Genomic DNA, 27,287 nt, shown 5'->3' with positions numbered 1-27,287 from the left:
ATTCTGTGACTTTTTAAAATGAAAATATGTGGAAGTGGTACAATTTAAAAGAAAAAAATCTGTGAAGGGCGAACACATAGCCAGCTAGTTTAACAAGGACTTTCTATTCTATATCAATACAGAATTGTATTAATTGATCTCTGAAAGAGCCCCCCTTCCCTTCCCTCCAATTCTTTTTAAAAAATTTTAAATTATTATTAAATTACAAAACATAAACCTCCTACCACACAGGGCAAAAAACACAATAAAATACAATTACATATCACATAGTGCCACCATCACCTCCAATTCTAATCTTTCTTTCTTTCTTTCTTTCTTTCTTTCTTTCTTTCTTTCTTTCTTTCTTTCTTTCTTTCTTTCTTTCTTTCTTTCTTTCTTTCTTTCTTTCTTTCTTTCTTTCCCCCTCCTGCTTCTTTTCAGATTTTTGCATCACTGCAAGAATACAGTTGTCATTATTCCACACAAGAAGCCGTCTTTGATCAAATTAAAAAGCCATAACGAGAAACATCTTACACGGCTAATGAGGGAAAATAACACGGCTGAATTTCCCGGAGTGTTTCAAATGCCCACGTAATCTGAGCCGGGAACAGGGAGTGAATTGGGGGGAACTCATTACATGTACAGTTTAGCTGGATGGTGGACGCTTCCTACTGTTGTTTTAAAATGATTTTTTTAAAAAACATAATTCTTTTGCAAACATTGGGTGAGTTTTCAGCAGTTTCCAGGGTTTAAATTGCTGGCAAAATTAGAAAGGGAAAAGAAGGAACAAAGACAAAATATTATGGCATTGAAAAGACGAACAGATTTCTTTCAGTTTGAGCTTTTGAGGATCAAAAAATCCTCTTCTTGAAACAGGGGCTTTAAAATGTGCATTTCGAAGAGCTCGAAATTTCACAAGAGGGAAACAAACAGTGCTGGGCCAGGCGGTCAGCTTGGCCGTGGGGGGTGGGAAGACTCTCCTGCTTGCCCACCTGGGAGAAAACAGTCCCGGAGCGGGTCCATCATTAATTCTCTGTACCCTTGACATCCCTGTCTTGGAGGGCATCTCTTTGCCCCATCGATCTCAAGACTGCAAGGCAGCCGGCTGACTTTCTTAGGCCCTGCTCAGACCCCTCCACGCTCATGGTAAGAAACTGGGACACAAGGGGGGTCCGGCCGTGTTCTTTGCTTCCTCCCAGCAGAACCCTTCATGGCGACACGGCCAGGCCAGACCCAATGGTTAAAAGCAAGGACCTCTTGTACAATTTGTATTGTTTAGACTCCGTTCTCAATTCATGGTTGGGTGGAATCTCCCATTCCTTATTAAATGTGTATGTTGGGGGGGGTATTCTTTAGGGGGGGTTGACAAGGACCATTCCCCTCCTCTTTCCCCAACTATCTGTTGGATCGCTTCCAGATTCATTAATGGCAGGGGGCATGGATGCTTTTTTAAAAAAAGATGGAGACCCCCCCCCACATTCTTTTTTTTTTTTTGGCCATGTTTTGGGAAGTCCCTTGCTGGAAAAAAAACACACTTTTCATCTTCGCCTTCACCCATATGCTTCTAGAGATGGCTTCTAGCTTCCTACAAATCATTCCACCCTTCATTTGCACAGAATGCGACCCCCGCCAGGCCCCATCAAGAACCCAGGGCTCGGTGCTGGCCGGCCGGGGGCCTTGGGGCAGGAGGAGGCTGCGTCCCCACGGCCAGCTGGCCTGCCTGACATCCGGCCGGTCCCTTCTGCTGGCACAGCCGTTCCTGCCTGCCACCAGCCGCGAGGCATTCGGTTTGGGTGGGCAAAGGGGAGAGCTGAGTTCCCCCACCCCAAGACTCTCCTGGGGGAGGCGTTTCTGCAAAGCAAAGGAAGATGAAGAGAAGAAAGGGGAGCAGGTAATGGGGTTTTTTTTTGTTTGTTTTTTGGGGGGTGGGGACATAGATGAGAGAGAGAGAGAGAGAGAGAGAGAGAGAGAGAGAGAAGGAGTGGGGGAAGAGGAATACTGCTGCCTAAGGAAAAACAGTTTTTTGATTGCTGGCAAAGGGGCTTTCGTGAGGGCCCTGTTGCACCTTCAGGTCGGTCTGAAGCATTGTGAGTGCGTTAAACACCTGCTTAACGTTATTTATTTGTTATTTATGTATTTATTTATTAAATTTATACCCCGCGCATCTAGACCCAAGTCTATTCTGGGCGGCTAACAATAAAAAAAATGGCCTAAAAGCGATATAATAAAATAGAGAACAACACAATAGTAATATTGTTCAAGATGGGGAAAAGATAAAAATAATCAAGTGATTATGTCTTTATCTGGACTTCTTCATAAGCCTCCACTTAGGACTCTACACAAGAAAGGTTTCTCCATCAAATTTATAAGCATTTCTATCAAATAAAAGGATGGTTTAAATATTTTGAAAGTGATAGCTTGATCAACCCTAATTTCTTACCTGGAATTCTGCAAAACTTTTTTTTTAACTGCGAGGGGGAGATTAGTCTTGTGATCAGCTCTGAGGTCCACTTAGGGGGGGGGAAAGGCAGGAAAGAAACCCCGTACAGAAATGCATAAATAAACGACGTAACATTGGGGATAGTCAATTTTTTTTTGCGTGAATATGCTGGTGTTTGTGTTAGTGTCTGCAACTGCCACTACCTAGGATAACTTTTACTCCATACCTTATGGATGTAAGCAGTGCTTGAATGATTTACCTTATCCCCTCCCCCGCGCCCCCCCCCCCCAGTGTCCCTTCCTCACTCCTGATTTCTGCAATTCATCTACCATTAATTCCCAGGACAGAAATGGCCCGCATGACTGTGACTGGAAGTAGTTGGAAGAGGGGCATAAAAATGTTCTGAAAATGAAATTAGAGGCGGGAAACAGAGAAGGAAATTTTCTTTGGCAAGGTGGGTAAAATCCCTGGGAGTATTTTCCATTTTCTCTCCACCCCACATGGTATTATATTTGCTTGTACTTTTAAAATGCGCATTTAAAAACTTCACAAATTATTACTATATATATATATACACACACACACACACACAGAGAGAGAGAGAGAGAGAGAGAGAGAGAGAGAGATGGGGTGGGACCCCCCCGGAATGAATGTTCCTTTTGAAGAGTGAAGAGCAGTACAGTGAAGAGAATAAAGGGACACATTGTAAAGGATAAATAAAAGTTTTTCTGTGAAAAAATGTCCATGGTCCTTGTGTGAATCAAGACAATTATTCTGTCATCCCAACCTATGTCTTTCTTCTCTCATAAATTGGTGGCAGTTAGGAAACACTCCTGACCAACCAGAAAAAGAAAGTATATTTAAAACAAAGCCAGTGCAAAACAATTCCAATGTCTGAATTATTTTTAGGGGATTTCCCCCCCCCCCTTTGACTTTTGTCCACGTTCCATTTTTGGTAATATCAGCAAACAATGGTCTTTTTTTCAAAAATGCCAGCACAAAGCATCAAGCACCATTCAAGCAAGTTTTGTGGCTAGGAAAACTCATTTGCAAAGGCTTGCTTCTGAAAAACTTTATTTAAAAAATAAAATAAAAACAGATGGCTATTCAAAAACTGCATTTCTGTTTTTGCTCCTTCTGTTAATGCTTTTATGCCTGCTTTTATATTTAACAACCATAAAGGATGGATCCTGTTCTGGGAGAACCGAAACCATCCGGGTCCAGAACTGCATTTTGCAGGCATTCTGACAAAGCGACTAAGAAAGGTATGGAAACCCTGTCCTCTTTTTCTTCTCCTCATCCTCATGTCACATCATTATTATCATCATCATCAACAACAACAGTTACACCTCTTTTTAAACTGTCTGTCCATCCATCCATCCATCCATCCATCCATCCATCCATCCGTCCATCCATCCATCCATCGACACACAGAGAGAGAGACATATAATAATGTCTTACCATTCATCTTGTTGCTTCCAACATAGGAAGGATGATCAATTCCCCAGGTGTCAAACGGGGCAAACACAGAGGGCAGCAGCCTTGCACAGTCTCCTCTCCCCTGGTTCACCGGCTCTTCCTTCCTCTTGGCAAGGAGGGCTGCCTAACCGTGGCCTCTAGGAAGCAGCATCATGGGCCTGTGAGTTCCCGGTTTGCTTCGTACGTTTCGAGAAAGGCTCATGGAGCACCTTAATCGAAAGCCACATTGCAGCCTGGAGTGGCTTGGAGCTTCTTCGGGTCAGGGTGGGGTGGGGTAAGGTTTCCACTGATTGCCCCCAAGGGAAGGCACCCTCCATTAGCCGAGTCCCTTTGGCTCTGGAAAAACATGGGACACCTGAAAGGCGAACCGCTTTGATTCTGCCTGAGTGCTGGCAGAGCAAAGCCCACCTCCTCGGGCGCTGCTCCCTCCTGCCCTTTCGCCCACCTGGGGAGACAGAGGGTCACAGCTTCTTCTCCAAAAGCTATCCGTTGGCTTACTTCCAGCCTTCCTGCCCACCATCTTTCTGTCCCCCCCCCCAGGCTGGTTTACGATCGATGAGAATAATCAAGACCAGCTCTGAAATATCCAAAGGACAGATTTAAAGCATTTAAAAAAGGGGGGGGGGAAAGAGAGAGAGAAACCAGTTTGAAAAGCCCAAGGCTGAAGCCTCTTTGGAGCGGCCCAGTTTTCGCTGCCCATCCGAAGTTCGAGAGGGAGGGACCGTGGCCTCCCCTGCAGGGCTGGTGGGCGTCTTGCTATCAGGGGTGCCGCTCCAAAGTCCCCCACCAACCTAACCTCTCTCACAATGGCAGGCTGTGTCTGTCTGTCAGGGAGGAGGACGAGGACGAGGGGGCTCTTCCCACATCCCACCCCCACCCCCCAAGCCATTTCGGATTTTGTGGGCCAAAACCGGCGCTTGGGATTGGGCTCGGAGGCAACCGGGGGGGGGGGGCAGCGTGGACGTTCCATGGCTTCAACCAGGGCAGCTGTGTCTGCTCATCGTGTTTCCATGAGCACGACCTCATCTCCTGTTCATCATGCCCCCCCCCCGACCTCCCCACCTCCAGAGAGGCTCCCCTGCCTGGTTCTAGGAGGCACCGCTTGGCGCTCCTCCTCTCCAGGAGCTGCCTTTGTGTTGGCAAAGGCTGGCAGCCAGTCACTTTATCAGCTGAGCTGGCAGGTGCCCTAGAAGAGCCTCACCCTCTAATGGGGGGGGGGGGACAACCCATGGGAAGGAGCCCTCCCGACACCATCTGCAGCTTGGGCTAGCGATGCCCTCTTTGGGGCAGCTGACGGCCCACTGGCCCCAACCTAGCCCTTGCAGGCCTCCCGCTCGCCACCGCCTGTGGGACGGGGCTGGGTTTGGTGCCAGGCCCTTGGCGGGGGCCCTACGAGGAGGGGGGGGAGCAGCGGGCAACTGGGTGGTCCTCACATCTGTTGGCTCAGTGACTCCACCCGCCCCCCTGCCGTGCCTTCGGTTCCATGTTCCAGGGTCTCTCTCTCTCTCTCTCTCTCTCTCTGCGCAACTGTGTAGGTCGGAAAGTTCTCCACCTCCCGCAACTAGAAGTTTCTAATTTAAAATCTTGCCAGCATCCCCCCCCCCCGGCCACCCCTCCCAGCAACACAAAAGGCACAAAAGGCACAGCAACCACCCAAGGGGACCGGTCTGGATTTGATTCCTGGGCCTCTTCTCGTTTTTTTATTTCTATTGCAACCCCTTCCACGGCCGCTCGGCTTTTCCAGGACAGGCAAATTCCTTCCCTGCCTTTTCAGCTTCAGTCTGCCTTTTGTTCTCCATAATTCCATTTCAGTGATTCACTGAATTTTTGCATTCTTTGTGTTATTTAGAGAATGGGTTTTTGCTCGTTTTTTGGTGGTTTGGGTCATTTAATTCTAACTCTCCACGGGGGTGGGGGTGGGGGTCAGAATGTAACCTAATTTGATCCAAAATCATTATTTGATCCAGGGTTCAGCTCCCCAAACCTCTTGCTTGCACCATCGCTTGGCCTGGGAATGTGGGATGCAGTAAGACCCCCTGGCCTCTGGTCATGGGCAGAGTACGTTTCCTTTTTAAGTGAGTAAGAAAAGGGTGGTGTGGGCTGAGAAGTTACCTTTTTCAAGCCAGAAGGTGCTGCTCTGAGGAATTTATTTATTTACTTAATTGGATTTCTACCCCGCCCATCTAGACCAAAGGTCTACTCTGGGCGGCAATACAAATTTTAAAAGGATCGATCCTCAGGATTCCATATTGATTCAGTTCTGGCAGAGAGACTGAATTTGTCCTCCTTTTGTTTCATCATCAAACCCAACGCTCAGCTTTCAGTATCAAGTCTCGACTCAAGACTGATGTGTTGTAGTGATAACCAAAAAGCTATTTTCTTGAATCACTGATCAATGTGAAAGGGCAAAAGATTTATACGATCTGAAGAGAAGCCAGAGGATGTGAGCATGAGAACATGCTCTTTAAATAAAAGAGTTTTGAAGGAATGGGAGACTCTTGGGATCTCAGGACCTCTGTGGTCATTGCTCGGTTTTCTGGGATGAAATGTGATCTGCTGCTCCGTTTCAGGCTTCGTTGTAGGAACAAGAGACAGCCTTGGTTCTCCTGGGTCCAGAAAGAGACCGGGGGGGGGGCAGGTGGGCAGGCGGGCAGGGGAAGACCTCTCGGTCCTTGTTCTGCATTTCCAGTTCTGCTTTCGTACCCATGGGCTAGTTAGGAGCAACTCCAGTGGGGTGGGAGATGAGGACCCCATGGTGTGACTCCTTTAAAGCCTTCTCGCCTATTTATCTCACCAGCGGCCACCGAGGATCCCTGGGAGGATCACAAAACCATAAGATGCGGCAGAAAACTGTGGCAGTCCCGGGCAGGGCCGTTCCAGGAGACTCTCCTCCTGCAGGGAGCAGTGGCACCCCCCCCCCGGTGACCAGACGGTCTGTCCCCCCCTGCCCCCATTTGCCCACCTTAGGCCCCTAGGGAAAATCCCTCTGGGTGCCTTTGCTCGCTTCCCCCCCCCCAGGGCCCAGGAGAAGAGCCACCCTCCCCGCCCACCACCACGTCCCCTGCCAGAGTAAAGCGTTCCTTTTGCAGCTGTTTGTTTTGGGGGGGGGGCTGAGTCAGAAGACTTGCAACCAGTCCCTCATTCTGTGTGCCCTTACCACCCGCTGGCAGGTTCCTTGTGCTTGTTAGACCAAAATAGTGCAACCGGGCTAGGCTGCATTTTGGACTTAAAGGATTTTGCAGGCTCCTTGAAGCATTCATTTTGAAAGGGAAGGACCAGAGCAGAAATCCTCTGTGGTGCCTTCAATTTTGCAGCCCTCTCCCTGTTTGCCAGGCAGCAAATTCCATATGGAAGGCCCAGCTCATTGGATTCCTGACAGCTGGACTTGGCATGGGAGATTTTTGCCATCACAGCGGCCACATGTCAGCGGCCACATGTCCTTGTTGACAGGGGAGAGTCCTCTGTTTGAAGGACTGCCACCGCACAGGCCTTTTTCCCCCCCAAAGGAAAGGCTGTCTTTAAATTCAAGCTTGCTTTTTAAGCACCAGGAGGGAGATCCAGGGACCAGGCGGTCACCCATCCTCCTCCATGAGTGGAGCCTGGACAGGCTGGTCAGCTGCCACCACCGCTCGGTCCCCATCTTCCCAACACGCACAAGACGGGTGCTGTCATGCTGCTGAAATCACCAAAGCCATTCCGGATTTTCCATTTGGGCACAGAAATTGGTCTAAAGCACAGGAGGTGATGTCCTCCACCTTGAGCCTGCTTTGCACGCTCTCTCCGTGCCTGGCTCAAGAGGAGGTTTGGCCTCCAGGTAACAGAGCTATGGCCATCACATCGAAGGCTACCACAGACAAGTCTCCTCTCGTGGGCCTCCTGAGCACCAGTCTTCTTCCGGCTGCATCAGGTTGCTGACAGCTTCAGAGAGGAAAAAGAAAGCATGTTGTTCCTTTACATTTCCCAGTAAAAATCAAATTTTGAAGAGAAAAGCATTAATTGAACTGAAATCTGGCAAGCAACTATTGATGACGTGTGCGGACCCAAATCCGCGAGATGCAGCTGTGGCCTGTTGTAACACAACAGTGCTTGGCCCAGTGCTGTGAATACTACTGTGCTCTCTTGAGTAGGCAGCTGGCTGGATAGCTCAGTGGGTTAAGTACTGTATCTGCGTAGCTGTGGAGCCAGAGCCGGGAAGCAGAGATGGGCACTTATTGCAGTTCGGTGGTTCAGCCTGGTGAAGGGGGCCAGGCCCACAGGCGTTACGAGGGTGCCCCGCATTCTGCCTCCTCCATCCTCCCACAGACACCGTCAGAAACCGCAGCCCTGCCCCACCGCTTCCTCCTCTGAATGGGAGACCATGGGAGGAAGTGGGGTGTGGAATTCTAGGCAACCCCTGCGGGCCTCATCCTCCAAACTCTGTCGAACTATCGAGCCACCAGAAGTGCCCACCTCGAGCTGGGAGTTCAGCTCCAGCAGAAGAGAAGGGGAAGCCACTTTTGAGGACTCTCGGTCTGGAAAAACCCTGAAAAAGATCACCATAAATTGGAATTGACTTGATGGCACTATTGTTGTTGTTGTTGTTGTTAAGCTGGCCTCTTTTCACCCAAGTCACAGATTCATAGAGTCCTAGAATATTGGAGTCGGAAGGGGCCTCTAAGGCCATCAAGTCCAACCCCCTGCTCAAGGCAGGAACCCAAATCAAAACAGATCTGACAGACGGTGGTCCAATTTTCTCTTGAAGGCCTCCAGTGCTGGAGCGCTCACCACCTCCTGAGGTCATGGGTTCCCATTGTTGTACTGCTCTGCTGATATTCAGCCTAAAATCTGGCTTCCTGTAACTTGAGCCCATTATGACCTGTCCTGCACTTTGGGAGGGTTGAGAGCAGATCCTGCCCCTCCTATGTTTGACCGACTGTCTTTCAAGTCTTGGGAAAGTGCTCTCCTGCCACCCCTCCGGCTTCTTCTCTCAAGCCAATGGTCAGGCCAATGGCCGGTCGCAAGGCGTCCTTCAGGCATGTGGGACGGTCGGAAGTGCTCTTCTCCTGAGGCAGCCTTATCTGTCCCTTCACTCAGCCACGCCAAGGCCGGTGGGCAGCAGTGGTGGGGATCCAGGCACCCTTGCAAGTCTCTCCGCAGCTGCCCTGTTTGCAGATCCTTCGTACTCCCTTCCGGGTCTCCCACTGGAGGCCTTGCTTAGCTTCCAAAGGTCGCCTTGTCCCTTCAGCTGGTGGGCACAGAGAAGGGCGAGCAGCTCGGTGTCTAGGAAAAAGACACCGCTGGGGGAGGCCATCCATCCCCGGCCACGCTCAAGGCGAGCTGGGCCTGCCTGCGCTTGGCCTCCAAAGTCAGACAAGACCGGGGGTGTTCGGGGTGGAAGGGGAACCCCTCGTTTCCAAGCCTGGTCTGCTTGGGGAGGCCCAGGGTCTCCTTAGGAGGAACTCAGAGCATGCTTCTGGATGTCCTCTCTTGGTTGCATGGCTCTCTCTCTCTCTCTCTCTCTCTCTCTCTCTCTCTGTGTGTGAGAGAGAGAGAGAGAGAGAGAGGGAGAGGGAGAGGGAGAGGGAGAGAGAGAGAGAGACTGTGCCTAGGAAAGTTAGCTTCTCCTATGACGTGCAGCCCCAAAACACCTCGGAACCAGCCTCCTAATGGAAACAAATGAGGCCTCGCCAGCCCCTCCTGGAGGTCCTTCACACTCCCCTTTGTCACGGCGACATTGAGCAATCGCACGGCCCGGTTCCTTTTGCACCCAGATCCAATAAGCCTTCCTGTCAGCGCAGGGATCGATGGCTGGGGAGGAGGGGAGGGAATGAGGACCATTTGTCATCCCGGGTGCCGCTTAACCTTTGGCAAGGAAATCCCATCAGAGCCCACCGGCCAGCCGCCTGCCACCCGCCGGCCCTGCTCCCTGCTCCTGGCATGGCGGCCGCCCTGTCTGACTGGGGAGCCCCGAGGTGATTTACAGCCGCTTGGCCCTAATTGCGTTTTGCTCAACAGGAAGATGGATGGACTCATCCTTCTGATGGATGGCCCTCCAGCACCTTCATTCAGTTATCAGGCAGCCTAATAAGGCTCCCTCCGTGGGAAGGGATGGGAAGATGGAGAGCGTGTCAAGAGGGAGGGACCCGTCTAGACCAGAGAAGAAAAAAAGTTAGGAGCAGTTCCGAGGGAGGTTGTTGCTGAGCGAGCTTTTTCCCTTTTTCTTTTCTTTTCTTCCTTTTTTTTTTTTTTTTGGCAGTCGGTGAGGAAAACAGGTAACTGCTTTTCACAGGAACCCAAAGGCAGCTTTTGTTGGTTCCCTTCCGGCCTTCTCCCCCTCATCCCCTGCTCCTGGAGATGTTTGCACACAGTTGCCAGCTCCCAGGCCAAGCTCCCAACCCCCAAACTATGGGCCCTCCTTCTGCAACACATGTAGGTATGCAGTCAAAGACTCATTGGACTGTTGAGCTGGGAGGGCCCCCATGTCCTACCCCCGCCGATGGGGGAAAGCCACAGTCTCCTTGTGCGGGAAAGCCCTGTGGGAGGGAAGCCAAGGAAGAGAAGGTCCACCCTGTGGGGTCTGTGGTGGCCCCAAAGCCCTGCAGCCGTTTTCCCCCCGCTCCTTGCCAGAGATTGGCCCCTCTGTGTTGCATGCTTCCAAGTCTCCATCTTTTGGTTTTTGGGTTATCGTCTCTGATGACTGAACCATATAGAAAAATTTTTAAACCATTTCTATCTATCTATCTATCTGTCTGTCTGTCTGTCTGTCTGTCTCTCTCTCTATCTGCCCATCCACCCACGCATCATTTTTATCCTTTAAAGAACCCCAGGTCTGGTTTCTGCAGCCTGAGGATGTGGATGGGAGAGGAGAGAGTCACCATGTGCATGTCGGCCTCTTGCCCTCTGGGGCTTATACGAGGAGGAGCCGAGGGGAAGCCAGGGTGTTCTTGAGACACACCAGAAGCAGGACACGAGTGACAGATGTAGCACATTTTGTGGTCAGCTATGGCTCAAGATGCCAGCAATGGAGATGCATCTTGCGTGGAGCTTTGCTCTCCACTAGGTCCTTAACTATACTGTATGTGGGTTGTTCTTTCATTTCTATAGTATCTCTTACAGCAGACTCAGACCTGATACAATATGGTGTTGATTGATTCTAGGTTTTCTCGTATACATGACCTGCGCTCAAGATGGTTCTTCCGGAGGATCCTCTATGTGTCCCCCACCTTGCAAAACCAGTTCTCGATCTGCCTGGGACAACTGCTAGTTGGCTCCTGCCAGTGCATTTCAGCAACGGATGCGGAATGACTGGAGGAAAGGAGAACACGTTCCTCTCTTGCAAATGCCAGTGGAAAGATCCCGGAACAAAAGCAGTCATGCTCATACCACTTAGGGACATGGTTTTAATAAAAGTTACAACCAGATAGTAAATGTACAAACCAACATGCTAGGTAGGATATGCAATTTACTTGGCAGCCCCATCTCCCACCTTCTTCAACCAGCAGCAATCCCTGCCCTTCCCAAGACAGATGCCTTTTCACGTTTAAACTGGACAGTAGTGACCGTCTCCCTTTTTGTGCAAAGCACTTGTGCAAAAACAAAACAAAAAGTCATTTTCATCAGTCTAAGAAACACACTCTCCAAAATGGAAATAATAACCAAAGATACCCAGAAAAGAAGATAAATGCATGTGCATGTATGTGGATATATATGGATGCATCTCCCTTCTCCTATCTCTGAAAGCAATTAACAAACCGAGGGCTGTCACTTTGGTCAAGGGTGCAAGATTTAAACGATCTGGAAGCATTTTTGGGTGCCTCACTCCTGAGCGGAAAAGGACTCGCAGCCCTGATGAGGTGGGAATTCACCTATACTGAATTTGAACCCACACTCAACTGTGCCATGGCTGTTTTTCGCATGATGCCCTCGACATGCGTTTTCTAGTAGTTCTGGTGTAGCGCAAAGCTTTTCTGAAGGTCCCCAAGACAGCAAGTTTCAGGCCCAAGAGGCCTGGAGCAAAACAATTTCCCAAGGTGATGGTGGATTACATCACCTGTCCAGGGCACTCTGGCTTTACTAAAATCACCTCCTCACATCTCCCAGATACCATTGTGAGAAGTGGCTCTAAGCCCAAAATGGAAGTCAACAGGAAGAGCTCTGTGGCACAAACCCTATCTATAAAGATGGCTCCTGTGCAAGGGAGCAAACCATCAGCCTGGTTTTGACGGGCTGCCGTGTTACCCCATAAGCTTTTACTGCAGCATCAAACCCCTTGTTTTGAGATCCACTTCCAGCCTTTATCACAATCACCCAGATGCATTACACTTTATTAAAAAAAGAGAAAGAATTCTTTTGAACAAACAGCCTTACTTAAAAAAATAAAAACCACATACAAAAGGATTAGAAAATTCAGAGACAACAATAACAATAGAAAAATTAAAATGGAAAAGCTCTCCCTTATGAGGATTGAAAATTGGGGTCAAATTTAACCCAAGTGCAAAATCAGCAAAGGACTTTTGCTGTGATCTCTGGCAAAGCCGGACGCTTTCCTGCTGCAGAACAAAGTGGCTGCCCCTCCTACACGATGGTGCTCACTGGAAGACACTCCGGGGGGCTTGCCTCTCCTGCTGCCCCCAACCCCAGTGAGGCTCTCTGTTCATGCCCATCGACAAGATGAGAGCCCTCAAAGGACTGTCTGGGCGGTCAGGCGTCCGTCTTCTTCACGCCTTCAAGTTACTTTGCCATTGACCGTAGTTTGTGTACACACATGCATACACACAAGAGTGGCCCTTCTGGTATCCAATCATCCAGTGTAGAGGAGATGCACTAATAATGAATATTAAAGTGGATAATTTTACGTACAACTATCTTTCACTTCCCTTTCGTAAAGAAACAAAAGAAGTGCATGCATGCATGGCACACACTCCCTTACACTCACACACTGTTGAAAGGATTGGTTTTCTTTTTAAAGAACAGGGTTGTATTGCTTGGAACGAAATGTTTACTAGGCATGGGGCATTAAAACCCCACTTTTCAACTCCATTATGGGCTTAGTGGTTTGGAGTGCAACCTGCCTGAAATCAGACACCTTTCATAATGCAATTTCTCCCTTGGTCAAGGTAGCACTTTCCTTAACTGTACAGCTTTTGTGTGTGCCGAGCGGCCGGCTCCCTCTGCATCAGGGCCGAAATGGGTTTTGCCGCATCTGCCTCATGCTGGTTTGGCAGTTTTTTGATCTTTCTTTCTTTCTTTTTTTTTAATGGAGCATCCCTGAGCGTGGGCAGAAGGCCCGTGGCCGGCTGGAGCTGCCCCACATGGCCTTTCCCCTGAGGATTCCCTCTTGCTTTGCTCAGCTGGGCAAGACGAAGGGGCCGGTTTCTGTTACAAAACCACAGGCTGCCCCCGGAGCAAGTCGCCACGGCCACTGGGATGTCTTCGCAGCTCTGCATCCCTCCGTCAGCCTCGAAGGAGCAGCCCTCCCCGGCTGAGCTTGGCCACGAGGCCCCCATGGAGAGGGGATGCCACATCCTCTCCTTGCCACGGGAAGAAGAGAAGCCTGTGGGGAACATGGCTCTCAACTGAGAGGAACTCCGCCACCAATTTAATCCTCCCCAAAAAACAGACCCCCTCTTCCCCCCCCCAAAAAAAAAAGAGTGCAGGGAGACCGTGAAAGACGGACTGGGCCAAAGACTGCTTGACCGAGGGAGGAATCCACGTGAGTTGTTCTGAATGGGGGAGATTCCCATCGGCCCAAGGCCGCACCCTTCTTCTCCTGCACCCTCATTAAACAAAGCACAAAACGCCTGCAGGGTTGTCTTTGGAGGAAGGACCCCAAGTGGGTGGCGGCATTCCCGTTCTGCAGAGGAGAGGCCGGAAGCAGGCCTTCCGATCCCACCCCAGCCTAAAACGGCTTCACGTGGCACCGATGACACAAGGGCAGCCCCCACCTTGGTCATCCTGGCTAACTGGACAGCCCAGCCCAGGCCAAAGGGCGGTGGTCGGTCCTCAACCCGCAGAGCGTCTTCCAGCAGCCGCTCTCCGCTACCCTTTGGCCCCCAGACGCTCCCAACGTATTCCTTGTGGGAAGGAATGCCCCAGGGTCCACGGGAGGCAGCCTGGCTCCGGGAGGCTTTCCTCTTGCAGGGGGACTGACTGACCAAGTCTAGCAACGACACGGACCAGGGGCCCTTCCACGTCGCTGGGCTACCAGAACCCTGAACACCAAGGGCCTTTAGCCCCTACGCCCTGGGGGCTCCGTGGCAGGGGCCAAAAAGCCTCCTACCTCAGGAACGCTTCCTGTTCCAATTCAGCTGAAAGAGGCCGGCACTTTCAGTGGGAGCAGCTGCCTTCTCCCCCCTTCTCTCCTTTGTTTCTGGCTCGGCCACCTGGCCACCCCTTCTCCCTGGCCAGGCTTTTCCCCAGCCGTCCTGGGGGAAAGGCTCAAAGGCTCCAGAGCAGAGGATGCCTTGGCATCACAGCATTGTCTTGCACGGTTCCTGGGGGGGGGGGGGGCGGCCAAAGAAAATCTGAAAGTTCTGGGCCTCATTTCCGTGGGAGAAAACGATTCGACCAAGAGGCCCAGCGGGAATCTCTCCTGCGGAGGGCCCTGCTCATCCTGCTCAGAAGCACAACACACACACATGCAGCCCTTTTTTTGACATAGGACGGAGAAAAAAGAAAGACCCACCAACACACAAGGACAGGCCCTCGGTACCCAAGCTCACCTAACAGCTGTGGCTGATCCCTTTTCTGGCTCCAAAAACAGTGGACATGTATGGAGGCCGCCGCTGGGCTTCTGAGCAGTTCTCCCAGGTACACACACACACACACACACACACACACACACACTTCTCTCTCTTTGCACAATATCTTGAGGAAGACACGGTGCCATCCACCTCCTGCCAGAGGTCCTCACCCCTGGACAGCATCCTTCCTAGTCATCTAGAAGCTCTGGGCGACCCCAGCTCTCCTGCCACCTTCCCTTGAGGAGCCCCGAGGGGGAAGGGAGGGGGGAGTTGTTTCACAGAGAGCCTCGGTGTGGAAGAAATGGGAGGCGACTCAAGGGCTCTGCCCCATCTTGGTGGGTCTTTCCCCCAAACTGCTCCCAACAGCGAAGAAAAAGATGCCGGCAGCACCTTTCCGCAGGGGAAGGGAGAGGCCCTTCACTTTGGGTCAGAAAGGGCCCAAAGAGCAAGGTGCGTTTTCTTTCTCTGGCTGAACCGCTCCTGTTCTCAAACACTCTCCTCGGAAGCAGGCTTTTAAAGGAAGCATCTTCCAAACTGTTTTCCACAAACATTAAACAAAGGCCTCATAAACATCCTTTTGGAACCACGAACACAGATTTGTTTTACAAGAGAGACATAAATACTCCAACGTTGACGAGCCCTTGTTGAAAAGGAGCCACCCTAACAATATACTTCTAATGCCATATATAAAATCGGCTTGCACTGAAAAAAGGAGGCCAGGCCAGCAAGCGAGGCGCCTCCCCAGGCACGGGGCCTGGAGAAGGACAACCCACGCGCTCCAAACAGACCCCGAACTCCCACCATTCCGGCAGGCCATCGCCCGGGGACCCCAGCACCAAAGCCATGCCCACAACTCCCCTGGGCGGCTCTTCTAAGGCAGGCTTAAAGACACAAAGTCATTCCTTTAAAAATATAGACATATATAGAAAAAGAGATCATGAGTACAAACCAAGAGGAAAACCAGAAAAGCCAGCGTGGGAACACACAGGGCAAAGCAGCCCCATCGCCGTCGTTTTCTAAGGAGGTTTCCTTTTCTTGTTCCCTTTAATGTCATGACTTGAAGGCAAAGAGGAAGGTGGGGGGGGGCAGTGAAGAGGAAGAGGTGGCCCTCCTGAGCTGGCTGGGCCACCTGTGAGGAAAGGAGCTGGGCAGGAAGAGGAGAACGGGGGGGGGGGGAAGAGAGAGAGAGAGAGAGACAGTGAAGACGCTCTCTCTAGCTCAGTCTTGAGTTGGCAGGCTGGCCGTGAAACTGACCTGGAAGGAATCACAGGGAACAGGGAAGCCCCATAAAATGACCTGGCTGAACTTATGCAAGCAGCAGCTTCTGTGCCTAAACTGTGCTCCCGGCTAGATAAAACAGAAGATCCCCCACCCGCCCACCCCTGCACGAGAATGAAAGATCTCATCTGCAAACGTGCAGGAACACGAGTGAGGCTGGATGTCCCCCCAGGAGGAGAAGTGGAAGGGGGAAGAACAGCTCTACCACAAAAACCCAGCCACGGGGACCTGCCTCTGGCCCGCACGCGGCCACCCGACGGGCCAAGGAAGGGTCTCTTGGCCAAGAGGAACCAGGCGGCCTCTCTCGAACCTTCACCCCGCTCCGCCCTGTCCCGCTTTGAAATGGCACGCCGACAAAAGCCCAACCCAGCACCCCAGGATGGGGCGTTGGGACTTCCTGACCATGTTCCACCTTCACCAGGTGGTGAAGGGGGGGCGCGTGTTGGAAAAACACTGGGGGCTCTGGTGCTGGAAAGATGCCCAAAGAAGCTGAGGCTACAGCCTACGGTCCCCTCAAAAAGGAAAGCCAGTCTGCACACAGAAGGGCCCTGCGAGGATTCCACATCAGGAGCCACTTCCTCTCGTCAGAGGGTGCATTTGGGTGGGTGGGGGCCATGCAGGTTCCAAAGGGGGGGTCCCCAAACCCCCAGTCTGGCCGGCCCCCTTCAAGAGTGGTGGCTGTTGATGAGGCCACGCAGCTGCTTGGCCACCGTGTCTATCAGCTTCTGCTTCTCTCTCTCGTTCTTCCGGAACTGGGCGAAGACGTTGTTCTTTCGGCTGGTGTCCTTCATCCTGCAGATGGAAAGGGACCCCCGTCAGCTTGCGGAAGGGGCGGACGCACAAAACACATGGGTGGTGTGTGTGTGTGTGAGCTACCTGGGGTGCCCAGCCCCTCGCGCTTCCTTTGCATCACTGCTGAGGGCTGCGAGAGGCAGACCCACGGCTCCCCACAAACGGGCATGCCCTGTCGTTTCCCGCCACTGGGCAAGGAAGCCAGACCTCCCTCCGGTCCAGCTGCCCAGGGCTGCAAAGCCCCCCCCCCCCCCGCGAAGGGCCCAAAGCATCACCAGAAGCACAGGCGGCCCTGCTTCGATGGTCCGCACGGGAGTCCCTTCCCATGTCTGTCCCGTAGTTTCCTGCGCCACTGGGAAACATGGCCCGGGGCAGGTGGATGCTCTAACCCACTGGTTCTTAACCTTGGGTTACTCAGGAGTTTTGGACTGCAACTCCCAGAAGCCTTCACCACCAACTGTGCTGGCTGGGGTTTCTGGGAGTTGCAGTTCAAAAACATCCGAGTAACAAAGGTTAAGAACCACTGATCTAACCCATGGAAACCTGGGAAGTCAGGAGGCTGAACTGGCCCTCCGCCCAGTCCTGGGGGAGTGCTCCCTAATGCAACTCATGTGCGTCTGTGTCGGGGGTGTGCGTGCATGCGTGCGTTCAGTGACTGGGAGAGCAAGAGGAGGCTACGCCTTGCTCAGCACACCTTGCACATGGAGGACTTCCACCACATGGGATCCCTCCTGGAAGAGGTGATGGCACCCAGCTGTAGGGAGGAGGAGAGAGGCAGTCCTTGGCACATCTTGTGACCTCCATAAACGGAAATCCAGGAGCAAGGCTAGGACAGTGGGGACTGGGGGAAAGGACCCAGCCCCACCACAACCCCGAGAAGACCCTCTCTTTCCACCCGGAGGGCTGAACTGCCACCAAGAAACCCACGGAATGGCAATCTGGGCTTAACGCCAGGGGTCATCATCCTTCCCTGCTGGAGGCTCCACGCCATGGTGGTCCAACTAGCGTGTGGCAGAGCTTTGGAAACTGGCTGCTGGCAGAGCCATGGAGGGGCCAAGCAGACTTTGGGATGTGTTGACATTGCAAAGCTCCACTTTCCAGAGAAGTCTCAAAAGAGCAGCTCTCCCCCTCTTACTCAGCCTGAGCCTTTCCATGTGGTTCCTCCTGTTTGATCACCTTGGGTTTCCAGATCTGACCAAGGCACCGGGAAAAGCCGTGTGGGGAGCAGGCTCCAGGTGTGTGTGCAAGTCAGGGGAGGCCGACCTGCCAGCCGGGGATGTCGGAGACAAAATCCGGAGATTTGCAGGGACACAGAGTTGAGAGGGTGTTTTACCCTGACAAAGGGGTCTCAATACCCAGCGGGGTCCCCGTGGGGCTATCACGCTAAAAATAATGGCAAAGGGAAGAAGGGGCTAATGCCCACTCAGCCCAAATCCCCATCAAGCCCTCCCCCCATTTTGGTGACATCTATCGAAGCAGGAGGAGCAGCCCTAGACATCAGCCGACTGGAGAAGATAAAAGTCTCTGAATGCCTCTGGATCCCCCGGGTGCTCCTTTTAAGTCGCACAGGAAGAGGCGTCCTTGCGAAGCAAGCAAAGAAGCCCCAGACAAGCCACATACTTACTCTCGGGAGATCCTGCGAGGACGGAAGGAGAAAGGAAAGAGAGAGATAAACCAAGACAACCGGTTAAGCAAGAGCTTGGAAAGCAGCCGTGGTGTCTTTCCCGGCCATCATCTCCCAACACGGAGACCTTGCAAGCCATTCGGGTCTTGGGGAAGGAAAGGAGGAGAGTCTGCACAGCAAGGAGTCGAGCCAGCCAGCGGGACTTCACAGAACCTCAGTCGGGGGTGTGGCGGGGAGGGAGGGGAGGAGGAAACGGCAGGAGGGAGGGGTCCATGGGAAAAGGCGAAGAAGCCACACTGCCAAGGCAAGGTTGCAGCCTCCACAGACAGAGAAGAGCGGCGCAGGATGGAGCAGTCGTGCGACACACCCCCATGCCCTAGACCAGACACCCAATGCCCCCCCCGCACAAACACACACACAGAGGCTGCTGAGCCTGAGCCTGGGACTCCCTCCTGCTCTTCTTTGCATGCCTAGGACCTGCAGGCCAGGAGGGGCGGCCACTTGGCCGGAAGGACACCTGGTTTGGCCCAGAGGGCAGGACCCAGGAAAGCCACTGAAAGCCAAGGGCCACGGAAGGGCTACCTGGACTGGGGTTTATTTAGGGGAAAGGAGAGCCGGGCGTCCGTCCCTGCCATTTCCCCCTCCTGCCCATCTCCTGGACCACGGGTGAGAAGACCTCCCAGGAGAAGTCCCGAAAGAGCTGCTTGTTTCCAACCGGAAGAGCAGCCCTCTCCGAGAGAGAAGGAAGACCAAGGCCACATGGGTGCGGGGGCGTGAATGCAGATGCCTGCCGGTGGGCAGGGGCTGGTTTCCTCATCTGGGGGAGGAGGGTGCACAGTCCACTAATGAGGTGCGGAGGAGGAGGAGGAGGGGGAGCCCCACATGCTGGAAGGGAGCTCAGCGCTGGAGAGAGACCAGGGCCACAGCTCCCACCAGCTCTGTCCCCTTGCACATGCGCCCCGCGCCTCTGCACGAACGGCTGCCCTTCTGCACACCTTCAACCGTCAAGCCATCTCAATTGCGACACATACACCCTGAAAACGGCTTCCCGGCCACCGGCGGAAGGGGGCACCTTGCAAGACAAGAGCAAAAAGCTGCAGCCCCAAGAAGAGGGAGGCTCCCTCGCGCGCATCAAGAGGGTGCATGGGAGCCCAGGGTCTGGCGGGCCGGCCAGCCAGCGGCCTGGACTCCCTTCCCTCCATGCCCCCCGCACAAGCCAGGCAGCGGGGTGGGTGGAAGGGCAGGGAAGGCGGCCGAAAGGATGCCAGCGGGAGCACTCACTTCTCCAGCAAGGCCAGCGCCGTTGTTGGGTTGACCCGGAGGTACTTGCAGGTCGGTTGCCCGTAGTCAGCCAGGTAGGTCGACCAGTCCCACTGCAGGAACAAATCTAAGAGCTGCAAGGGAGAGAAGAGACACCGGTCAGGGAGGGGGGGCGGAGGGGGGCTGGCAGGAGCCCAGAGGCACCCCGTCTGGGCTCACCCCCCCCCAGCGCTCCTGCCCCAGCCCCTCGTCTGGGGAACAGAAAAGATGCCGGTAGGGGCAAGGAGGCTTTGCAAAGTGGGAGGCTTGTTTGGGGGGGGGGCGGGGAGAGAGAAAGGACTCCTTCGAGGATGATTGCTTCCCCGAGGGAGCCACCCAGGGACCAACTGCTCACAGAAAAAAACTCCGGTCCAGCAAAATCTATCCAGCCGTCTGTCTGTCTGTCCGTCCGGACGGGGGGGGGGGAAAGAGCTGAAAGGAAGCGCGTCCTCCTCCCGCCACGGAGAAGCCCAGGGCCGGCGAGGGCCAGCCGGGGGGGGGGGGGTCGGTGGGTGGGCTCCTTCGGGGGCTCCCGCGCTGGGGGTCCGAGCGGGGGGGGGGGCCGGCCCGAGGCGAGGAGAAGGAGCCCGCCAGCGCCGCCCCGTCGACTCTCAGCCCCGCCGGCGAGCCGCTCTGGCGGGGGCGAGAAAGCCCCGCGGGGGGGGGGGGGACGGGACGGGACGGACGGAGGTCTGGGAAGCCCCCCCCCGTCGCTCGGGAAGCGGGAGGGAGGGAGGGACGGGACGGGCCGGTCTGGGCGGCGGCGGTGGCGGCGGGGATCCCGCCCGCATCCCAGCCACCTGCGGGGCGCCTCCCCGCCGCGGGCCCTTCTCCTCCCGGGGAAGCCGCTCGCCCTCCTGCCGCCGCCCCCGCCTGGCCGCCCAGCCGAGAAAGCCAAAGGCAGGCTCGGGGGAGGCACCGGCTCGTGGGAACGCCGCCCTCCCCCTCCCCCCTTCCCAGGTGATTCCCGGGAAAGCCGCTGGGCAAGGAGACCCGGAGGGATGCGTCGTGGCCCCCCCCTGCCGCCCCCGCGCCGCGGCTCTTGGTCGAAAGCAAAGGCTGCAGGGAAGGCGGCTCCTTTGGTAGGTAAGGTGCCAAGGGGACTCACCGCGCCCACCATGTCTCCCCCCCCCCCCGCCCCCTGTATTTTTTTTTTTAAAGTAAGAAAGTCTCACAAAAAAAGGTAAGACACACGCTTTGACTCTTTCAGTAAGATCAAGGAATTAGTATCAGAAGGATGATCCCGAGGAGCCAAGGAAGAAGAAGGTCCTTAAACAAAAGCGCAACCCCAGGCTGGGAGGGCGCCAAGCACCCCGAGGCACCCTCCTCCAGCTGTTCTGGCCTTTTTTTTGGGGGGGGGCTTTCCCTGAAAGGCGGCTAGGTGGGATCCGGTCCCCCCTCCCCGATAAAGGTTCCAAGGCCCTGCCCGCCTAAAGGATCCCTGCCTGCCTAGGAAAGAAAGCGGGAGTTTATTTACAGGCCATTTGCCCCAGTTGTCAAACTTCCAGGCAGGCACAACAAACAGACGGAGAAGGGCTGTTTCCTTCCGAAAAACCTGTCCTGAACTGGCTTCAAAGGAAAGCTATTCACAGTTTTAAAAGGCACGACGCCAGGTGACAGGGAAGGAAGCTACCTGGTTGAGGAAGGCAAGGGTCGCTGTGCCCGGCGCCAGGCCCTATGTGCCCTCCGGGCCAAAGGAAAGGCTTTGCTGCCCCGGTCTCTCTCCCCACCCAAGCGCCTCTCGGTGTTCTCGGGAGAGCAAGGCATGGAGCAAACCGAGGCTGTCCGGTGTGACCACCGTAAGTGCCACCCAGGGGTGGGTTCCACCCTCCCTATTCCACAAGGGCCACGTTGGCCCTTTTCACGCATTGTCAGACCAGCCAGAGAAGGTGTAAAGAAAAAGGTTTGCCTCCTGCAAACATCTGGGGTCCCCAGCTGAAATTCCTCTTCCGCTGTGGCTACGAGGGGGTGCTGATAAGTATTGAGCCTTTCCCATAAAAAATTCAGCTAGGAAGCTATAAATTGCAGGGTGTATTGGCCAATTTGTCTGTATTCAATGGTGGACTGGTGGACTACCTCCAACAGGGTTCAACAATATTCGTCGTCTAGTCGTCTAGTTGTTTAGTCGTGTCCGACACTTCGTGACCCCATGGACTAGAGCACGCCAGGCACTCCTGTCTTCCACTGCCTCCCGGAGTTGGGTCAAATTCATCTTGGTTGCTTTGACGACACTGTCCAACCATCTCGTCCTCTGTCGTCCCCTTCTCCTCTTGCTTTCACACTTTCCCAACATCAAGGTCTTTTCCAAGGAGTCTTCTCATGAGATGGCCAAAGAACTGGAGCCTCAGCTTCAGGATCTGTCCTTCCAGTGAGCACTCAGATTTGAGTTCCTTTAGAATTGAAAGGTTTGTTCTCCTTGCAGTCCAGGGGATTCTCAAGAGCCTCCTCCAGCACCACAATTCAAAGGCATCAATTCTTCGGCAGTCAGCTTTCTTTATGGTCCAGCTCTTACTTCCATACATCACGACAGGAAAAACCATAGCTTTGCCTATGCGGACCTTTGTCAGCAAGGTGATGTCTCTGCTTTTTAAGATGCTGTCGAGGTTTGTCATCGCTTTCCTCCCAAGAAGCAGGCGTCTTTTAATTTCGTGGCTGCTGTCTCCATCTGCAGTGATCATAGAGCCCCAGAAAGTAAAATCGGTCACTGCCTCCATATCTTCCCCTTCTATTTCCCAGGTGATGGGACCACTGACCATGATCTTAGGGTTTTTTTTATGTTGAGTTTCAGACCATTTTTTGCACTCTCCTCTTTCACCCTCATTACAAGGCTCTTTAATTCCTCCTCACTTTCTGCCATCAGAGTGGTATCATCTGCATATCAGAGGTTGTTGATATTTCTTCCGGCAATCTTAATTCCGGCTTGGGATTCCTCCAGTCCAGCCTTCCGCATGATGTATTCTGCATATAAGTTAAATAAGCAGGGAGACAATATACAGCCTTGTCGTACTCCTTTCCCAATTTTGAACCAATCAGTTGTTCCATATCCAGTTCTAACTGTTGCTTCCTGTCCCACATATAGGTTTCTCAGGAGATAGATAAGGTGTTGAGGCACTCCCATTTCTTTAAGCACTTGCCATAGTTTGCTGTGGTCCACACAGTCAAAGGCTTTTGCGTAGTCAATGAAGCAGAAGTAGATATTTTTCTGGAACTCTCTGGCTTTCTCCATAATCCAGCGCAAGTTAGCAATTTGGTCTCTGGTTCCTCTGCCCCTTCGGAATCCAGCTTGTACTTCTGGGAGTTCTTGGTCCACATACTGCTGAAGCCTACCTTGGAGGATTTTGAGCATAACCTTGTTAGCGTGTGAAATGAGTGCAATTGTGCGGTAGTTGGAGCATTCTTTGGCACTGCCTTTCTTTGGGATTGGGATGTAGACTGATCTTTTCCAATCTTCTGGCCACTGTTGGGTTTTCCAAACTTGCTGGCATATTGAATGTAGCACCTTAACAGCATCATCTTTCAAGATTTTAAATAGTTCAACTGGAATGCCATCACCTCCACTGGCCTTGTTGTTAGCCAGGCTTTCTAAGGCCCACTTGACTTTACTCTCCAGGATGTCTGGCTCAAGGTCAGCAACTACATTGTCTGGGTTGTCCGGGATATCCACATCTTTCTGATATAATTCCTCTGAGTATTCTTGCCACCTCTTCTTGATGTCTTCTGCTTCTGTGAGGTCCCTCCCATTTTTGTCCTTTATCATGTCCATCTTTGCGCAAAATGTTCCTCTAATATCTCCAATTTTCCTGAACAGATCTCTGGTTTTTCCTTTCCTGTTATTTTCCTCTATTTCTTTGCATTGTTCATTTAAGAAGGCCTTCTTGTCTCTCCTTGCTATTCTTTGGAAGTCTGCATTCAACTTTCTGTAACTTTCCCTATCTCCCTTGCATTTTGTTTCCCTCCTCCTCTCTGCTATTTTAAGGCCTCATTGGACAGCCACTTTGCTTTCTTGCATTTCCTTTTCTTTGGGATGGTTTTTGTTGCTGCCCCTTGTACAATGTTACAAGCCTCTATCCAAAGTTCTTCAGGCACTCTGTCCACCAAATCTAGTTCCTTAAATCTGTTTTTTACTTCCCCTGTGTATTCACATAAGGGATTTAATTTAGATTATACCTGAGGAGCTCAGTGGTTTTTCCTACTCTCTTCAGTTTAAGCTTGAATTTTGCTATGAGAAGCTGATGATCCAGATCTTGTTTTTGCTGACTGTATAGAGCTTCTCCATCTTTGGCTGCAGAGAATATAATCAATCTGATTTCGATATTGCCCATCTGGTGATGTCCATGTATAAAGTCGCCTCTTGTGTTGTTGGAAAAGAGTGTTTGTGATGACCAGCTTGTTCTCTTGACAAAACTCTATTAGCCTTTGCCCTACTTCGTTCTGAACTCCAAGGCCAAACTTACCTGTTGTTCCTTTTATCTCTTGGCTCCCTACTTTAGCATTCCAGTCCCCTAGAATGAGAAGAACATCTTTCTTTGGTGTCAGTTCTAGAAGCTGTTGTAAGTCTCCATAGAATTGGTCAGTTTCAGCCTATTCAGCATCGGTGGTTGGTGCATAAACTTGGATTATTGTGATGTTGAAAGGTCTGCCTTGGATTCATATTGACATCATTCTATCATTTTTGAGATTATATCCCATTACAGCTTTTCTCACTCTTTTGTTGACTATGAGGGCTACTCCATTCCTTCTACAGGAATCTTGCCCACAGTAGTAGATATGATAATCATCTGAGTTGAATTCACCCATTCCTGTCCATTTTAGTTCGCTGATGCCCAGGATGTCGATGTTTATTCTTGCCATCTCCTGTTTGACCACATCCAGCTTCCTAAGGTTCATAGATCTTACATTCCAGGTTCCTATGCAATATTTTTCTTTGCAGCATCAGACTTTCCTTTCACTTCCAGGCACATCCACAGCTGAGCATCCTTTCGGCTTTGGCCCAGCCACTTCATTAGCTCTGGAGCTACTTGTCCTTGTACTCCGCTCTTCCTCAGTAGCATGTTGGACGCCTTCCAACCTGAGGGTCCCATCTTCCAGCGTCATATCTTTTATCCTTTTGTTTCTGATCATGGGGCGTTCTTGGCAAAGATACTGGAGTGGCATTGCCATTTCCTACTCCAGGTGGATTGCGTTTAGTCGGAAATCTCCACTATGACCTGTCCATCTTGGGTGTCCCTGCACAGCATAGCTCATAGCTTCTCCGAATTACTCAAGCCCCTTCGCCACGACAAGGCAGCAATCCCTGAAGGAGGCAACAATATTACTGTGCTTTATTGACAAAGTTGAGGCAAAACATCAAGGAAAAACGTTGAGGAAAGCTCTCCAAATGTGTCATCCTGTTGCATGACAACACCTCGTCACACACTGCAGGTGAAACAATGACAGAACTGACCTCCTTAGGCTTTCAAGTGATGCCCCATCCACCCTATTCTCCTGACCTGGCTCCTTCTGACTATTAACTGTTCCCCAAACTCAAAAACACCTAAAGGGACAATGACTTGGGAGTGTTCTGGAGGCCACTAATGCTGCAAATGTGTGGTTACACCAGCAGTCGGAAGCATTTTATTTGCAGAGACTTGAGAAGATGCAAGACAGACGTCATAAGTGCACTGACTTCCTGAGGGAATATGTAGAACAGTGTGGCAGTTACAGCTTCCTAGCTCAATTTTTTTCCTGGGAAAGGCTCAATACTTATCAGCACCCCCTCGTACAGCAGGGCCCCCCCACCCCATTCTCTCTCTCACTTACTCACTCTTTTTTCTTTTCAGGGACAAAGAACAGCCAGGGCATCACCGGGTCCGTTTGAGGACTGAGAACTGTGAGGACTGTTGGATCAGGGCCCTGTGCCCGTTTCCTCCAGGAAATCCTCCTTTCCCCTTCCTCCTGCCCTTTTCCTGGCCAGCCGCATCCTTGGTCCCTGGATTCCACCAAGCTACTTGGGCAAAGGCCGGCCTGTGTTTGGGGCCCTTTTGCCAGTCGGACATCTGCCGACGATGCTCTCAGTCTTACAGTATCTACGTCTAAGACCTCAAGCAGAAGGGCTGACCTGAATGACTTGCCATCGACAGGGGAAACTGCCGGAAAAAGAGAGAGAGAGAGAGAGAGAGAGAGAGAGAGAGAGAGAGAGAAGAAAAGGGCAGGAAGCAGAGCGACTCCTGCCTTTGGGTTCAAATCCTGGCTCAGCGGAAAGAGAGAAAGAACTTGGTCTCCCTTTCCAGTCTGACAGAGGAGAGCTCTGAGCAGAGAACGTTGGGGGGGGGGGGCGCGACTGGGAGGAAGAAGCCTTCTAGAGAGGGTGGGAGCGAGCGAGCGAGAGAGAGAGAGAGAAAGAGAGAAGGGCCTGGGCGGCTGGCCCTCGGAGTCTCTCTCCAGACATCTGAAAGCAGCGTCTGGCCTGGGGGTTTTCAAAGTACAGCTCGTGGCCAAAGACAGCTGCTGATGTCCTCACAGAAATCTCAAAAGATCTGGAAAGAACCGAGCAGAGAGACGGAGGCGCTGGACTCGGCGCACGATCTCCAGCCCAGCCACACCCGTATCGGCCCAGTCTGGATTATTTTTGGATGCACTCCTGGGCCTGTTTTTAGGCTTCTGTCTTTATTAAATTAGATTTCCAATGGACGGGTTCCAGAAACCGTCACATCTGCACTTGTAGTGTAGAAATGTTTTCATTTTTTCCATCTGTAAAGGCTCATAATTTATTCCCAGGAATATCACTCCGCTTCCAGTAATTCCAAAGTGTTACTGTGAGAAGTGTCTCTTCTGACGGTTCTCGTTTTAAGGATGTGGTGTCAAAACACCGCTCGGGAAGGGGTAGAGGGGGCCACAGGCACCCACCCCGCCTCTCCCCCTGCTCCCACCCGAGCCAGCTTTGCTCCGCTGACTTTTAGGCCTGTTTGGGTAGCTGCCAGAAAATGCTCCAGTTGCTCAACCAGGCTGAGTGGCGTTTGCTGTGTTTGGGCTGTGCTTGAGTGACAGTCGCATTGGTTAGAGAACGGTGGAGGAGAAGACCCACTACACTCAAATGCGCTTAGTGATTCAGGGGGCCTCTCTAGTGGCATTTGCCGTACTAAGCATCAGGATCTGGGCCACTGGGTAGTAGTCTCCCAAAAATCACCAAGCATAAGGTAAAGGCAAAACAGAAATAAAAAGCAAAAAAAAAAAAAAAAGAGAGAGAGAGAAATGGAGTGGTACCTGAAAGACTAACTTCTATATTTTCTTAACTTGAGCTTTTGTGGATTTAATTTTTCTCTTATGTCTGATGAAGTGGAGTTGTCTATGAAAGCTCACATTAAAAAATACGAAAGTTAAGTCTTTCAGGTGCCCCCCTGTTTTTGTCTTTTTTTTTTACGTTTTATTTCTGTTTTGCCTTTTCCAATCGTGCTTCCACCGACTAAGACGACTGTTCCTTCTACAACTGCAAAACCTAAGGATGGCTGCCAAACTGGACCGAGCCAAAGGCGACGTCCAGTGCTCTCTTCCGACAAGGGCCAAACGGAAAGCCCATCAGCGCTGCGAGCACCGTCTCTCCATCCTGTGCTCCAGCAATATTTAGAGGGAGGCCGCCAGGCTGCAGCCTGGCCATCCTGCAGACCCGCGACACCCCAGCAGGGACTGGGTGGGGAAG

The 27,287-nt window shown here is 52.2% G+C and overlaps 1 protein-coding gene and 1 long non-coding RNA gene across 4 annotated transcripts in view; one reads left to right on the top strand and one right to left on the bottom strand.

The window, feature by feature from the left end:
• Window positions 1-425: 425 nt before the first annotated feature.
• Window positions 426-12,259, top strand: LOC144589562 (uncharacterized). Of its 2 annotated transcripts, none has more exons than XR_013545734.1 (4): window positions 426-1,870; window positions 2,762-2,873; window positions 3,602-3,684; window positions 11,035-12,259. It is a non-coding gene; the product is annotated as an uncharacterized LOC144589562 (long non-coding RNA). The 2 variants fall into 2 exon arrangements; XR_013545735.1 differs by lacking the exon at window positions 11,035-12,259 and adding an exon at window positions 3,907-4,012.
• Window positions 11,264-27,287, bottom strand: part of EXOC6B (exocyst complex component 6B) — a 225,404-nt gene continuing 209,380 nt past the window's right edge. For both annotated transcript variants that reach the window (XM_073002197.2, XM_073002198.2), the window contains 2 exons: window positions 19,595-19,707; window positions 11,264-16,689 (listed from right to left, as the gene is read on the bottom strand). In XM_073002197.2, the coding sequence (XP_072858298.2) occupies window positions 16,563-16,689; window positions 19,595-19,707 (240 nt within the window). In that variant the 3' untranslated portion in view covers window positions 11,264-16,562. The remainder of the gene's footprint in view (window positions 16,690-19,594; window positions 19,708-27,287) is intronic.

This window comes from Pogona vitticeps, chromosome 5 (genome assembly GCF_051106095.1).
Source record: "Pogona vitticeps strain Pit_001003342236 chromosome 5, PviZW2.1, whole genome shotgun sequence".
NCBI lineage: Eukaryota > Metazoa > Chordata > Lepidosauria > Squamata > Agamidae > Pogona > Pogona vitticeps.
Note: the sequence above shows the minus strand (reverse complement) of the source record. Positions and strands in the feature narration are given on the sequence as shown.